Genomic DNA, 17,173 nt, shown 5'->3' on the forward strand with positions numbered 1-17,173 from the left:
TACTATACCACAGTGCTGGCCTCTTAAAAACCTACTGGGTGCCTGTTCAAGTCCCAGCTGCCTCACTTCTGATCCAGCTCCTTGCTAATGGCCTGGAAAATGCAGCAGAAGATGGTCCAAGTGTTAGGGCCTCTGCTACCCAGGTGGGAGACCTGGAAGAAGCTCCTGGCTCCAGCCTGGCTCAGCCCCTGGTGTGGCCATCTAGGGAGTGAAGCAACAGATGGAAGATAACTCTCTTTCAAATAATTTTTTTAAAAAATTAAAAACCTACTGAAAAATTGAAATGCACAGTAATAACAGTGCTTGAAAGAAAACAAAAGTTATTTAAATACTTGCCGCCTGCAGGAATGTCTTGGGATTTGTCAAAACCTGACTTCTGTTAAAGGGTGTGGTCAGAGCACCCAAGGTGTCTCACCCTTGAGGGACGGTTACTAAAGAGACAAACAGATGGAAGGACAAATGAGTCAGCAAACACCTGATGGCAGATTTTAATCAAGTCACCACCACCCACTCAGTGGGGGGAAAAGTCATTCCTTGGAGCAGAGAGAAGTTGTAAGCCGGCTTTCCCCAGTCCTGGGGGAGAGCAGTTCTGATTAACTCTAAAGTTCAGATGTTTGTATGCGAAGCCCAGCTGGCTCAAAGACGCAAAAGCAAGGGCAGCAGCTGCTGGGAAGGCTGCCATCACCTCGCCGGCAGGTGGCCCCGTCACTTGGACAGGCAGCCGACTGGTGAGGAATCTGACGTCTAGAAATACTGCTACTCAGACCTGGTGCCGTCACGATGAAATGGGAATTGGAAGCATCTAAAAAAGTGGAGGGACCACATCTTGTCACTTCTGTGAAGTCTGTTTTAGAAGTCCTAACAGGAGGGCACTGACGAGCCAGCTGTGGTGCCTCCGGGCCCATGCTGCGCCCACGCAGCGCACTCACACACTCCTCATTCTGAGCGCTGCCAGGTCTCCGCTCAGATGGACTCCATTCCGCTGTCTAGAACAAGTCTTCCTACAGAGTGATGAGACATTAGGCACCTATTGTTTGGTAACAAATTACCCCCCAGATTTGGTGGCTTAAAACAAGAGACATTTTTTACCTCACCAGTTAGGAAACTGGTGTAGCTTAGCTGGGTGCCCCTGGCACCTTCGAGTCCTAGGAGCACAGATCTTTGGTGTTGGCCCCACCCCTTGTCATTAGGCACACAGATGACTCCTTTTTATTCTTACATTGGTGTTGGGAAGCACTGGAAAAAATGGAAATCCAGCACCTACGTAGCCATTCCTAGGTTAGCAAGAATGACCTTCACTCTTCTTTAGGATAAACTACAGTAGCAGTTCCTAACCCATTAACTCTTTGTGTAACTATGAAATTAAAATACACATAAAAGTAACACTACTTATATAGTAAATTCTGGGTTACTAAACATATTATCAAGTAAAATAAGTTTGCTAACTTTTGTAGATTATTCAGCTAACTTTTTAATCTTCTAATTACAGTGCTTACATACTTCAATAATGAACTCAGGGGCCACTGTTGTGGTGCAGCAGGTGACGCCACCACCTGTGACAACATTTGAGCACCAGCTGAAGCCCCTGCTCCTCTTCTGCTAGCATGAATGGGGAAGCAGAAGATGGCCCCAGGATTTGGGCTTCTGCCACCTACACGGGAGACCCAGATGGAGTGCCTGGCTTCAGCCTAGCCCAGCCATGGCTTTCTCAGTTTTTGATTTAAGATTTATTTATTTGAAAGAGAGAGGCAGAGAAAGCAATCTTCCACCTGCTGTTCACTCCCAAAATAGCCGCAGTGGCTGGCAAGGGCTGAGCCAGGCTGGAGCCAGGAGACATACGGTCTCCCATATGGGTGGCAGGGGCCCCAGCACTTGGGCCACCTTCCACTGCTTTTCTAGGCACATTAACAGGGAGCTGGGTCAGAAGTGGAGCAGTCAGGACTCGAACCAATGCCCGCGTGGGATGCCAACACTGCAGGCAGAAGCTTAACCTTCTATGCCACAAGGCCAGCCCCTCTGCCTTTGAAATAAATAAATGTTTTTTAAAAAAAATTTAAGTGGCTAACTTGTAGTAAAAAACAAAACAAGATAATGGATTTTTACAAAACTTTTCTCCCTCATTAGTAAGTACCTTCCAGTCGTCCCTGAGCATCTGTTAAACACTACTGTTCTGTGCAGGGTAACTTCAGCTCATTATAACAGACAAGTTTCCCCCAAACTTCTCAGGAGTGTAGATGAGCAATTTCCAGGAGCCGGAGTGACTTGCAACAGGGTGTAACTTCACCTTGTGCCCAGCATGAGGCTTAGCAGAAGAGAAGAAAATCAGGGGAGAGTTTCACCAATGCTTAGAATCATAGACCCAGCCTGCAGTCCTGGCAGTCAGAACGTCTAACTGCAGTTCTCTAAACACGAGAACCTGTGCAGGACGTGCAGGACTCTGTCATTCAGCACATGCGCTGAAGCCACTGGCTCACCAGTTCACCGGAGGCTCCCGACGAGGCGGCCCGGACGCTGGCAACCACAGCCTGCACGGCAGTTCTGGCCCGTGACCTGAGAAGATGTGCCAGAGCCACGTGGCCCACAGAGCCTGAAATATGAACCGCCTGGCCCGTTATAGAAAGTGTGTATCAATCCTGCTCAAGTGTTGTGTGCCGAGACATGTTTCTAACACTTGATCTTAGTGAAGTTAGTTAAACAGCAGAACAGCCGTGAAGTAGTTCCCATCAGGCCCCGCCCGCCTACACTTAATCCTGTGAACGCCAGTGCCTGGTTCCTGCCCCAGCTCTGCTTCCCTACAGCTTCCAGGCGAAGGGCACCCTGGGACGCAGCAGGTGTTGGCTCAATGACTTCGATCCCTGCCATCCACAAGGACAACCAGGATTGAGTTCCAGGCTCCTGATTTTGGCCTCGCCCTGCCTTAGCTGTTAACATTTGTAGACTAAACCAGTGGATGGAAGATGTGTGTGTACCACTCTTTAAAAAAAAAAAAAAATCCAGACATACAAAGGCAGATAGGCAGGTAAGATAGACGGGGCTGGGGCTGTGGCACAGTGGGGTAAGCTGCTGTTTGGGATGTCCGGAGGCCAGGTCAGAGTGCCTGGTTTGAGTCCCAGCTGCTTCGCTTGCCACCAAGCTTCCTGGTAATGCATCCTACAAGAAGATGATGGCCCACGTACCTGGGCCCCTGCCACCTACGTGGGGGACAGACGGAGTTCCCAGCACCTAGCTTCTGCCTAGCCAAGCCCACTTTTTTTTTTTTTTTTTTTTTTAAATCTATTAGGCAGGGTGACAGAGAGGAACAGAGAGATCCTTAATCTACTCGTTCACTCCCCAAATGGCCATAGTGGCCGGGGCTGGGCCAGGCTGAAGCCAGGAGCCTGGAACTCATCTGGGTTTCCCACACAGCTGGCAGAGGTCCCAGCACTTGGGCCATCTTCCACTGCTTTCCCAGGCACATTAACAGGGAGCTGGATTGGAAGTAGAGCAGTGGGGACACAAACCAGCACTCATATATGGGACACTGGGTTGCCAGTGTTGCAGGCAGCATGTTAACTTTTTGTGGCACAGCGCCAGTCTCTGTCCTGGCTCTTATGGGCAGTGATGCAGCTATATTAATACCACATAAAATAGACTTTCAGATAAAGAATGCTACCAGGGAGAGAGAGAGTAGCATTTCAGATGATGAAAGGGGCAGTTCATCAAGGAGACATTAGTCAAAACTGCATATCTACTAACTTCAAAATAAATGAAGCAGAAGGCAATAGTATTAGAGGGACGAAAAAAAACCCATTAACAGAGATTTTTGTTGACCTTCTGTTAGTATTTAAGACCCCTCCCCCAAAAAATGAGTTAAATCTTAGATGGTCTAAAGAAAATTGCCATTGACCTTGACCTAACTGATAATTCAGAGTACTGTGCCCTACAGCTGCAGAGCAAATGTTTTCCCAAATGTGTGTGGTGTGTTTACCATGAAAACAGAACTGGTCTTACTACATTTTAAAGTACTGAAATCATACAGAAAATGTTCTCTTACCACGGTAGGTCTAAATTAGAACTCCATAAAATACCATAAAATGCAAATATTTACAAATTAAACACATTTCTAAAGATGTCACAAAATAGAAAATACTTTTAATTGGGTGACAGTAACAATACACATCAAAATTTGTAGGATACTGCTAAAATGGCACTTCAGAAGAAAACTTACACCTTTAAATGCTTGTGGAGAAAAAAAGGCCTAAAATTGACCTAAATTTCCACCTTAAGAAACTAAAAAGAACCAAGTCAACCAAAAGAAAGAAAGGAATACTCCAGGCCCTCATCTTTCCTGGGAAATTGTGCCAAACATTTAAGGAAGAATGACACCAGTGGCACACAACCGCCACCAAAAACTAAATCAGAGAGACTACATCCGAAGTCCTTCTAGGAGCCAGCATAACCACAGCACCAAAACTATATAAAGTCATCGCCCCAAGGCTGGCACTGTGGCATAGCACGTAAAGCCACCACTTGCAACGCCAGCATCCCACATGGGCACTGGTTCAAGTCCCAGCTGCTCCACTTCCGATCCAGCTCCCTGACAGTGCGCTTGGGAAAGCAGCAGAGGATGGCCTTTGTGGGAGACCTGGAGGGAGCTCCTGGCTCCTGGCTTTGGCCTGGCCCATTCCCAACCACTGCAGCCATTTGGGGAGTGAGCCAGCAGACAGAAGATCTGTCTTTCAAATAAACAAATCTTCAAAAAAATAAAGTCATTGCCTCTCAAAAATTAGCAGGAAATATCCTCATGAACATGTATGCAAAATTCTTAAAATTTAGTATCCTGAACTCAGCACTTCATCAAAAGGAAAATGTCATAACCAAGTAGGCATTATCCCCGGGATGCAAGGAGCATTCAGTATCTGAAATCCAATCAGTCTAACCCACTGTAGGAGAATAAAGAAAGTCCATATGATCATTTCAGTGGATGCAGGAAAAAGTATTTGACAAAAATGTCTAAAGACTCTCAACAACCAGGAGTAGAAGGGAGCCTCCGTGATGTGACGTGGCATGCGGCAAGATGAAACCCGAACACTTCTCCCCAGGGACTGAAAACAAGGCACGGATGCCTTCCACACAACTCGTGTGCAGTATTACACTAGCACTCGTGGTCACTGCAATAAGGCCCAAGGGGGAAAATGGAGAGAGATGGGGGCAGAGGGAAAAAATGAAAGAGGAAAGAGGAAGCAATGGGATCAGAAAGACAAAAAGGAAACGAGTGAAACTGTATGGCAAGATTTTCTTAAAAAACAACTTACTTATTTGCAAAACAGAGTGACAGATCTTCCACTGGCTGGTTCACTCCCCAAATGCTCACAATAGCTGGGGCTGGTCCAGGCTGAAGCCAGGAGCCTGAAGCTATCCCGCCACATAGGTGGCAGAGGTCCAAATACTTGAGCCATCTTCTGCTGCCTTCCCAGGCACATTAACAGGAAGCTGGATGGGAAGTGGAGCAGCTGGGGACTTGACCCAGCACTTCCATAAAGGATGCAGGCATCATAGGCAGCAGCTCAGCCCGCTGCACTGCAGCACCTACCCCTGTGACAGATTTTTTACATAGAAAATCCTAAAATATGTACAAAACTACTACTGGAATTAAAAAGTGAAGTCACAGGACCAACTGTATTTTCTATTTAATCATAAATAATGGAAAATGAATTTTTTTAAAGCCCACTTATAATAGTGTAGAAAAACATTTAAGAATAAGCATAAGCTTTTATGAATACATACAAAATACACTAAATGCTTCAAAATTTTGCTTAGAGAAATTTAAGAAAATCTGCATAAATGGGGAGAAACATATACCATACTTATAGATTAGAAAACTCAGTATTATTAACCTTTCAGTTCTACCTATTGATGTACAGATGTGATACAAATAGCCATCAACATGCCAGATAACAACTCAATTTTTAAAATGGGGAAAGAACTTGAATAGACACTTCTCCAAAGAAGATTTACTGATGGCCCATAATTTTATGAAAAGTTTCCAACATTATTACTCATTAAGGAAATGCAATTCAAACCCAGAGTAGTTACACACCTTAGGGGCGTTTTTAATAAAACTTCATTTGAACAGTATGTGCTGGCAAGAATGTGGAGAACCTGGAACCCTCACACACTGCTGGTGGGAGGTAAAATGCTACAGCTGCCCACAGTTTGGCAGTTCCTGGAAAAGCTTAACACAGCACTGAGCTGCTCTCCAGCGGTTCCACGCTAGGGAGACACTGGACCTGAAGTCGGGACTCCAGCAGCAGAGTGCACACCTGTGCTCACAATAGCATCGTCCACGGTGACTACACGGTGAATGTGACCCAGACACCCATCAGCACGCGCGTGAAGAAACCAAGTGTGCTCTCCGTAGATAAACCATGAAATACCAGCCTCCCTCCCACGAAGAGGAGTGGAGCTCTACCACATGCTACAGCGTCGATGCACCTTGGGAACACTGCTAAGGGAAATAAACCAGGCGCAAAACAGCACAGATTGTGTGCCTCAATTTATGTGAAATGTCTGGAGTAGACGAAGCCATGGAGACAGAATATGGCTGGGAGAATGGGAAGTTCTTGTCTAATGGACATAGGGTTTCTGCTTGGGAAGATGAAAAAAGTTCTGGAACTTCACAGTGTGGTATGGACACAATGCTGTGGATGGACTTAATGGCACTGAACTGTACATTTAAAATGGTTAATTTGGCAAATTTTATGTTCTAGTTTGTCAGAATTCCTAAAAATTGGAATCCCAGCAGGTTTTTAAAAAGAAACTGACAAACTAATTCTACCATTTATAGAGAAATCCAATGACTATAATATCCAAAGCAATCTTGAGGTAGATAAACAAAATTGGAGACTTTAACACTATTTTTTTTTTTTTTTTGACAGGCAGAGTGGATAGTGAGAGAGAGAAACAGAAAGGTCTTACTTTGCCGTTGGTTCACCCTCCAATGGCCGCCATGGCTGGCGCGCTGCGGCCGGCACACCGCACTGATCCAAAGGCAGGAGCCAGGTGCTTCTCCTGGTCTCCCATGGGGTGCAGGGCCCTAGCACTTGGGCCATCCTCCACTGCCTTCCCGGGCCACAGCAGAGAGCTGGCCTGGAAGAGGGGCAACCGGGACAGAATCCGGCGCCCTGACCGGGACTAGAACCCGGTGTGCCGGCACCGCTAGGCGGAGGATTAGCCTATTGAGCCGTGGCGCCGGCTAACATTACTTTCTTTCAAGATCAGAGAGTTACCGTGACCCAGGCAAGATGTTAGTGGCACCAAGGGCTGACAATCAGCAAAGACGGCTCCGAAGAACTCTCACATGTTTACACAGTGACTGTGCCCTCAGCAAAGACTCCCTATGCAAGCCAATGGAGGGGAGAAACATCTTTTTAATGAGTGGTGCTGGCTGGCATGACTAGACAGCAATATTAAAAAAAAAAAAATCAGAAACTTGAGCTGGATGAAACCTAATTTTAAGAGCTACACCTTAGAGGGCCAGTGCAGGGGCGTAGCAGGTAAAGCTGCCGTGACGCCAGCATCCCATATGGCTGGTTCGAGTCCCGGCTGCTCCTCTTCTGATCCAGCTCTCTGCTATGGCCTGGGAAAGCAGCAGAAAATGGCCCAAGTCCTTGGACCCCTGCACCCGTGTGGGAGACCCCAAGGATGCTCCTGGCTTCAGATCAGCACAGCTCTAGCCATGGCAGCCATTTGGGGCGTGAACCAGCAGATGAAGGACTTCTCTCTCTCTGCCTCTGCCTCTCTGTAACTCTTTCAAGTAAAAAAATAAATATTAAAGAAAAAAGAGCTATACCATAAAGCTTTTAGCAGAAAACATCTTTATGGTTTGGGTCAGCCCAGATTTCCAGGATCACAGAAAGCAAAAACAAAAAAGAAAATAAGTTATATTATCTCCTCAAAACTAAAAACTGTTCATCATAAAACTGATAAGCCACAAATTGGAATCCTAAGACATACTGAAATAGACTAGTAGTATCCAGGATAAAGAATTCATATTCAACAATAAAAAGATGAATGATACCTCCATACAATGGAGGGAACTGAAAAGCATATCACAAAATATAAGGAACCAGTGTGAAAAGGTTGCATACTGTACGATTCCCGCTATGTGACATTCTGGAAAAGTCAAAACCATGGAAAATAAACAGCAGTGGTTGTCAGGGGCGGGGGCGGGGGAGTACAGGGAGGTTTTAGGGCAGTGGGACTGTTCTGTTGATACTGTACACAGATACATGTCATCACGTGTCTGCCCAAACCTACCGCACAGACAAGAGTGGACCGTACAGTAACCTAGCCGCTGGTTCATAACGCGTCAGTACTGGCCCATCAGTTACAAATGTCACGCTCATGTAGGATGCTAATAGGAAAGGAAGGAGCAGGGTGGGAGCAGTGGGCATTCTGCTGTCTGCTGAGGAATACCACAAAACACCTCCAAACTGCTTGAGTTAAAGTCTCCATTTATTTTTGGGTTTTTTTGTTTTAATACAAAAATCCAACATAAGACCATTGTGCTCATGATTGGATGGGGTTGGGCTGGCTGGGCACGGCATGGACATCACGGAGCTTCCCCCTTCAAAATACCACCCTCAGCCTGGCAGCTCCCCGTGCATACTCCCAGGCAGCTACCACCAAGACTGCTCCCCACATCTGGCCACGACCCCACCAGTCAGGGAGCCCTGGCGTGAGTACAGAGCAGAGAAGCCCCGCCAGGGGGCGAAGGCCCAGCATGAGGGGCATCCTGGGGAGGCTGCCACTTAGGGGAGTGCCTTCACAGTGAAGGGCGCACTGGCCAATCCTGGGCCCCGGATGCTGAGAGCAGGAATGAGATGTGACCTACAGAGAGCCAAGCAGACCCTGGGGCCTGCACAGCTGCCTTCCCGTGTTGAGGAGTCCCAGCTCGGGGGGTCCACACAGTGAGCAGCATGGAAGGCATGGCCCTGGGACTCTCTCCATCGCACCCTGCAGACTGGCAGCTGCTCTCAGGAGCACCTACCCACACAGCGTGCCACGCCACCCCTGCCTTGCATTTGGGAGCAGCACATGGAGTCCACCAGCGCCTGCTGCTGCGAGTCCTTCAGGTTTAGTGTCTCCTCCTGGGTCCGGAGGGTGCTGGCCTCATCTGACACTCTGGCGTCACGGCCTTCTCTGCAGCCTCCCCATGCTGTCCGTAACCTCAGACCACTCAGCTGTTTGTGGGTGGGCCAGCAACATCCGGGGACCCAAGAATCTGGCTCCACAAAGAGGGTCCTACCACAGACCTCACCCCGTCTCTCCAGGTGCCAGGAAGTTTACACGTTCCTCACTATAAAAGGAACAATAGCAGCCACATATATACCTCCAAACACCACACTCTTTGGCTCCCCTGAGGGAAGGCTACTGCTAAAAAGAATCAGCGCGAAGTCGGGAAAGGAGCATCAGGTGAAGGGCAGGGCCCGGGCCCCTTCGCTGGCTGCCGAGAAGCACAGTCGCGTCTCCCAGGCAGGCGCCTCCGGGAGAGCATCCGGAGAGACAGCCCTGGGAGCAGCCCTGGCTCTGCTTCCCAGGAGCAGCGCTCCCGCAGGCCAGGCCAGCCCCACAGCTGGGCAGTATCCACAGCAAAGAGCCTCGCTTCAGGACGGGCGCGCCAAGAGCAGCCATGTGGCTGAGGCAGGTCAGAGGAGAACAAGCAGCACAGGGTGCCAAGGTCTGGGAAGACGACCGGCTTAAGGCATGTGCGCGACCAGGACAGACCTGAGCTTCTCTCCAGTTGCTGGAAACCTTCTGTACTCAGCTCCACCGCAACAGCGTGGGGCTGAGGAGACCAGAAGTCACGGTTCAATCCCTGACCGAGGCCACCACCACGCACCTCATTCCCGCACGACCGCCCCACACATCGAGTTTCCTTGGTTCAGTTTTAACCAGGGAACCGCCGTTTGAACAAGGAGCAGACGGTGAGAACGTGGGTGTGAGCGTTCAATTCCAAGACTGGACTTGACCTTCCATAGCACATCACAGCCTCTCATTTTACTGGCACATCCCAAACCTTGGGGGGACCTAAAGCCAACCTGGCATCAGGGGTCCAAAAACCATAGGTAACACAGGATGGAGGTCTAGACGAAGGTGGAGGGGAAGGTGAATTTCACCAAGGGGTTTACGTCTCCCACGGCAGCTGCCCTGCTGCAAGACTTCCCGGGCAGCCAGGTGGGATCCTCAGGGCCACTTGTTCTCCGCTGAAGGGAGCCTAAGCTAAGCCCTGCAGACCACACGGAGGCGCAGCCTGCCACAGCCCCTATTCTCTGACTCAGGAGATAGTACTGGAGGAAAGCCCAGAGCCCGGAGTGCAGGACAAGACGCCATTTGGGAGTGCCGTCTTCAGGCTTCCACGACCTTCTCTCTCCAATAAGAGAGCTAATGGGAGAGCTGGCGCCAACAGTGGGATAAGCTTGGCCTCAAAAACCACTGTACCCAGCCCAAGGCAGCGCCACCATCCCTGTGGTGCCATCCTCCCCAGGCCTTACAGCACAGGGGCGTGGGGGTTCCAGGTGGCCACGGGCCCAGGAGAAGGCCAAGGGAAGAGCCCGAAGGCCTTATCTTCTCCAAGGTCCCCTCCCCACAGATGGCCACGTCCATCCCTTCTGGTTTCTTGCACAGATTCTCTTGGTGACGAGGGAACTGATCTTTACCCATAAGCCAGGTAACAACGCCAGGATCCATCGCCACCAAAATACAGAGCGTAAGGAGCCTGGTAGGTGCCACACTGAGACGGGGAAAAATGTAGGACTCCCCTTACCAAAGAGATATGTATGTGAGTGTGTGTGCATGTAAACACACATACGTACGTATACACACTCACACATATAAGTAAACCTTGAGTGGCAAATCTGAAACTTTCTCTTTAAATAATGAAAGTTGTTACTGAATCTAAAAACCACAAACCAGCTGTCCTGGGCTTATGAACTACGCGATTCCCCGGAGTCGCCACGGTCCTCAGTGTAAGCTATCCGTCAGTGCCCTGTGTGGGACCCAGGGCTGCTGCCTGGGGGCCCAGGCCCAGTGTGGCTGACTTCACCGTAAAGGCAGCTACTTCCTCTCCACTCTTCCCGCCGCCTCTTGCAACACAGGACTGGGCCACCTACCCAGCAGATGTGCCCAAGGTCCTTCCATGCCTGGGAACCTTAGGAACCATCTCCTCACTCTGCCCATCGTCTCCGCAGAACTTGCCACGCCCCTAGATGAACTTGAAGCACTTGGTCTTGTCATGGGGCAGGCGGGTCTTGAAGAGCACAGAGTCCACCCTGAACTGGGTGTACAGGAGGGGCATGTAACCATACACCTTGACGAAAAAGTTGATACACTTGTGCCGCTCATGAAAGTGGGAGTCATCGTGTGACAGGGCCTGAGGGCATCCCGGGCAACGGAAAGTCCACCGCGAGGTCACCTGGGAACAGGGAAGAAAAGACAGGGTGAGAACTGGGGTGGTAAGGCCAAGCGACAGAGACCCTGCCACTTAGCCCATCCCCGCTCCCATTTCCACGGCGGAGCTGCTGAGTCCCCGGGGACTGCATTCACAGGGGAAAGACCCTGAGCCCCTGTGGCTACGCTCACCAAGAGCCAGGGGCCAGGGGACCCGCCCAGGGCCCCTCCTACCACGCATGTGTCCAAAACCCTGGGGGCGGGGGCGTTCTGCCTAAGTGCTCTAACCTTTATAGCAAAGCCTTGAAATGTTTAATGCGTCTCAGTAACTCTACTTCTCATATTTATCCTGGCTGCACCATGAGATGTAGGGACAAAGTTGCTCCTCTTATCAGTGTTTTTCATAGAAAAATACAGGGAAATTTCCAAGCAGGAACTAGTTAAGTAATCACAACAATGCTTAATAAAAATAATGTATTTAAAGACAAAGGAAGGGCTTATACTATAGTCTTGCTGTATTTTTACTTGGAAATTGCAAGCAACTGGCGAAGTAGGAATTATAACAACGCCATTACAAACCATGGGGCAGAGCAAACAGTATGAAACCGCCCTCGGTACCAAACACCTGAAAATGCAGGATGAAATGGAAGAACCATCTCCTTAGCTATATGGCTGAGCTTCTAGCGAGAACTGAAACCCTTGGAGTCGAGGAGCTCTTGTTCTCACCAGGCTGGGAGGCCACAGGGGCCGTGTTTGCCTGCAGCCTTGGGAAACACTGAGACCCGGTGGGAGGTACGTGGGGCGCTGGGAGCGCACAGAGAAAGACGGTGATGTTTCCTTCTCAATCTCGGCTCTGGGTGGAGGAGGGAAAGTCACCCCCAAGACTATGTAAAGCCAGCCCAGGTCTCACCCACGGCTGAGGCAGGAATTTCTGTTACCTGGGCGTCCCGCAAAGGCCCCAGGGCCCACCACAGCTTTAAGAGGCAGCGAAGCAAATATAAATCCTCTCAGAATTAAGTTCAGAAATTCAGGCTCAAAGAACTGCCTTAAGTAAAACCTCGAAGAATATCATCTCAAGCAGAACCCACAAGAAGGGAATCACCTACATCAGGGCACATCAGCAGAAACGAGCAAGACTCAGATGGCAAAACACTGCAGAACAAGAGAACTGTCAGAGCGCGAACGCGACAGTCTGGCCGGGGCCCCGGCCTGTGATGCATGAGGAACTCCCCGCCCAGAGCCAAGTGGTAACGGCATCTGGGAAGTGCGAGCTTAGGCAGGTGATCCGCCAGTGATGGGGGAGTGGGTCTGTCACCCAGGCGAGCTCTCCCTAGCACGCCTGCTGCCTCACCACTCGGCACTCTGCAGAGTCCCCACCAGCAAGAAGGCCCTCACCAGGTGCAGCCCCCGCCCCTGCACTTCCCGGCCTCCAGCACTATAAGAAATGATGTTCTTGTCTTCATACGTTACCCTGTCTCGGGCACTCTGTCACAGCAACAGAAAAGAGAATAACTACAGCAATAAATGCATGTAATATGTACAACTGAACCTTGAAAGTAAGATAAGTTCCAACAAAAAACCAAGTCCTAATGGGCATAGAAAAGAACTAAACAGAACGTGTATTAAATTAGACTCTCAATGATGAGCATAAAGACAAAGTCCCTGATGAAAAAGTATACCTAAGATATTACCCAGAACAGAAAATACTGACAAGACAGAAAACCATGAAAGCAAGATGAAGACGCATGGAAAAGAAATGACCACATGATGCCATTTACCTAAAGTTTCAAACAGGCAAAACTGAGCCTGCAACAGAACAAGGACATGGGTGAAAACAAAGGAAGCCTGAGGAAGGACACGTTGGTAAAATGCTGCATCAGTCCTGCTCCCCCAGTTGGACAACTGTACAGCACTACAACAAAGTGCTGGTCCCGGGAAACCTGAAGGAGGGTTCCACAACCTTCTCAACTTCTCCGTCAATGCAAGCCTTCACCTATTATTTTTTTTTTTCAGTTTATTTATTTATTTGAAAGGTAGAGCTACAGAGAGGCAGAGAGAAAGCGAGAGGTCTTCCATCCACGGGTTCACTCCCCAGATGGCCGCAACAACGGCCAGAGCTGGGCCAATTTAGAAGTCAGGAGCCTCTTCCCAGTCTCCCACACAGGTGCAGGGGTCCAAGGACTTGGGCCATCTTCTACTGCTTTCCCAGGCCATAGCAGAGAGCTGGATTGGAAGAGGAACAGCCAGGACTCAAACCAGTGCCCATATGGGATGCCGGCACTTCAGGCCAGGGCATTAACCCTCTATGCCACAGCACCGGCCCCAACTATTCTTTTTAAAATAAATCTTAGATGAAAAGATTTTAAAATGTAAGCTATAGTGTTTTGAGTTATGTACTTAGGTGATAAAAATATAAAGGAAAACAATGAAATGAATAGCAGTAAGGACATGCCAGTGACTCTTGTGAGGTTCTTGTGGCTGCCCTAAGAAACTGCCACACACTCAGCGGTTCAATGACAGTTATCCCGGAAGCCAGAAGCCTAAGTCAGAGGCAGCAGATGGATCCTCCCTCTGCGGGCTCCTGGTGGGATTCTGCTCCACGCCTCTCCCAGCTCCAGGTGTCGCTGCCATCCTTGGCGTTCCTTGGCTCAGGGACACTCTCTGTAGTCTCTGACCCTGTCGGCTCTGGCGCTCTCCCTCTGTGCCCAGTCTGTCTTTTCTTCTTAGAAGAACAGCAGTCATCGACTCAGTATGACTTCATCTTAACCTGATGGTGTGTGTAAAGACCCTATTTCCAAATAAGGCACATTCACAAGTGCTAGGGATTAGGGCTTACATCACGTCAGGGGACCAGTCAACCCTGTCTGCCCTCCAGTGCCTCAGATTCCACATCCTTCCACATGCAAGAGACATTTACTGCATCCCCAACATCCTCAAAATCTTAACCCATCCCAACGTCACCTGTAAGCCCAAATTCATATCCAAATGTAACCAAAATCTCATCTTCTAAATGATGGGAACTGGATCAGTTCCACCCTCGCACAGAATACCTCTCTATCTGTGGGCCTGTGAAGCCCACAGGGTACCAGGACACATCAACTACTTCAAAGGACAGTGGTGGGACAGGCACACAGTAGACACCGCATGCCAAAATGGAGAAGTAGGAAGGAAAAAAGGGGGTTCTGGGTCTCAATCAAGTCCACACCCAGCAGAGCAGATTCCATTAGATTTCAAGGCCTGAGAATCAGCCTCTATGGCTCAACGATCTGTCTTCCGAGACAAAGGGGCAGCAGTCCTGAGGAAGTGGCCCTGTGCTGCGGAACCCAGCAGGCTCCCCGCCCAGGCCTGAGTGGGCCTGAGACATGGGCAGTGTCTTTCCTCTTCTCGGCTGCAGTACCTAACCCACCGGCAGTCAAGCAGGCTGTCAGCCCTCCTGGCTGTAGGAACAAAGAAGTCTGCGGCCCTCCGTCACTCCTTCCTGGCTCGTTCCTCTTCCCTGTAAACGCAGTGCTTCTGAGGTCAAAAGGCCAGAAATCAGAAATCAAGGTGTCGGCAGGTCCATCCTCTTCCTGAAGGCCTATGGGGAAAATCAGCTCCACACCTCTGTCAGCTTTCGGTGCTGCAGGCACTTTTGGCTCAAGCATAGTCGATCTCTGCCTCCACTGTCCGCGCTCTTCCTGCATTTGTGTTTCTGTGTCTCCTCTTCTTAGAAAGGCATCTGTCATATTGAATTGAGGGTCCATCCAACTCCAGTATGACTTTAACTTATTTACATCTGCAAAGACTCTATTTCCAAATAGGAACATATTCACAGGTGCACGTTCCAATATTAAAACAATTTCCCAGGGGCCGGCGCTGTGGCACAGTAGGTTGATCCTCCGCCTGCAGCACTGGCATCCCATATGGGTGCAGGTTCTAGTCTGGCTGCTCCTCTTCTGATCCAGCTCTCTGCTGTGGTCTGGGAAACATGGCACAAGCGCTTTTGCCCCTGCACCCACATGGGAGACCTGGAAGAAACTCCTGGCTCCTGACTTCAGAGTGGCTCAGCTCCAGCTGTTGTGGCCATCTGGGGAATGAACCAGCAGATCGAAGACCTTTCTCTCTGTCTCTTCCTCTCACTGTCTGTAACTCTGACTCTCAAATAAATAACAGAAAGGAAAAACACAGGCCCACTTTACTTACAAATACCATTTCAAGCATCAGAAATAAAATACTAGAAAGTAGGGGCTGGCACCGTGGCTCACTTAGTTAATCCACTGCCTGTGGCGCCAGCATCCCATATGGGCACTGGGTTCTAGTCCCGGTTGCCCCTCTTCCAGGCCAGCTCTCTGCTGTGGCCCGGGAAGGCAGTGGAGGATGGCCCAAGTGCTTGGGCCCTGCACCCCATGGGAGACCAGGAGGAAGCACCTGGCTCCTGGCTTTGGATCGGCGCAGCACCAGCCGTAGCGGCCATTTGGGGGGTGAACCACCGGGAGGAAGACTTGAACAAGTCTTAGGTCTAAGTGGATACGTAAGGCCCCAAATGCATTTCTCTCTCTTTGCCATGCTTTTTGGCTTGGAACCAGCATTCTCTGGTCACCACTATGCTTACCACGAAAGATAAGTAAAAATTATCTATTTGAGAGACAGAGAGAGAAAGAGGGATGGGGGGGGAGAAAATGAGAATGAACTCCTATCTGCTGGTTTACTGTCCAAATGCCAAAATGCCCACTACAGCCAGGGTTGGGCCAAAGCCAGGAACACAATCCATCTCTCCTGTGGGAGTGGCAGGAACCCACTTACCTGAGCCATCATGGCTGCCTCCTGAGGTCTATATTAGAAAGAAGCTGGAGTGAGGAGCTAAGCAGAAGAGTGAACCCAGGTACTCTGATATGAGAAGCAGAAGTCTTAACCACCAGGCTAAATACCAGCTCCCTAGAGAGATTTGATTATTGCTGCTAGTATATGATGGATACTTAGTGGTAGATAGTCTAGAATTTACCTTCAAAATGTAAGAAGAATGAAATATGCACACAATAATTATTCACTCATGGCAATATGACACTTATGAAAGAAAAGTTAGTATTTTATCAAATTAAATAATATGTTCCTTTTTGACAGTAATGAAAGTATGACCTTAATAAGTTTGTTGATCTTAATAAATTTTCATGGATGATATCTTATGATCTACTATTCAACTGAACTCATAATAAAAGAATAGAAAATCTCCAAGAACGTGTCAATCCATGCCATAAATATCATTCACTTGAATTGACAGTGATAAGCATTATCACTGCAAGACCCTTACCAGGCCTAGTAGCACCTGCTTCTGTAAGGCCCAACAAGATCCTGTGACCAGCTGCTCTAAGTTGCTGCCTGAGACTACAATAATGGCAGAAAGGGTGATGGAACTGGGTTCTGTGTGTGCCAAATAGGAAACAGGTTTATTCTGACCCAAATGTATTCAGCAACTTAAAGACAAAGAACAAAAATTTCCAGCATTCTGAGAGTACACTGGTTTTTAAGCAAATTAACATATTAAAAGAAGACTTATTAGGTGCCAGCACTACTCTTAGAACTTTACCTACATATTAAATATATAAAAATTCTCAAGTTGGTTGATGCACATTCCTTCCCTACCTCCAATTTAGCAGTCTGGTAAGGCCTCTGGACTTTGTTAAGTACATAATATAAAACACATGGTTTTACACAGCAAACACGTTCTGTTGAAATACAGTAATGTATGTGCCCTCTTATTAATGCA

The 17,173-nt window shown here is 48.8% G+C and overlaps 1 protein-coding gene across 18 annotated transcripts in view; it reads right to left on the reverse strand.

The window, feature by feature from the left end:
- Positions 1 to 8,478: 8,478 nt before the first annotated feature.
- Positions 8,479 to 17,173, reverse strand: part of EXTL3 (exostosin like glycosyltransferase 3) — a 146,917-nt gene continuing 138,222 nt past the window's right edge. For all 18 annotated transcript variants that reach the window (XM_070068238.1, XM_051842528.2, XM_051842525.2 and 15 more), the window contains one exon: positions 8,479 to 11,455. In XM_070068238.1, coding sequence (XP_069924339.1) covers positions 11,246 to 11,455 — 210 coding nt within the window. In that variant the 3' untranslated portion in view covers positions 8,479 to 11,245. The remainder of the gene's footprint in view (positions 11,456 to 17,173) is intronic.

The sequence above is a fragment of the Oryctolagus cuniculus genome, chromosome 2 (assembly GCF_964237555.1).
Source record: "Oryctolagus cuniculus chromosome 2, mOryCun1.1, whole genome shotgun sequence".
In the NCBI taxonomy this organism is placed as follows: Eukaryota; Metazoa; Chordata; class Mammalia; order Lagomorpha; family Leporidae; genus Oryctolagus; species Oryctolagus cuniculus.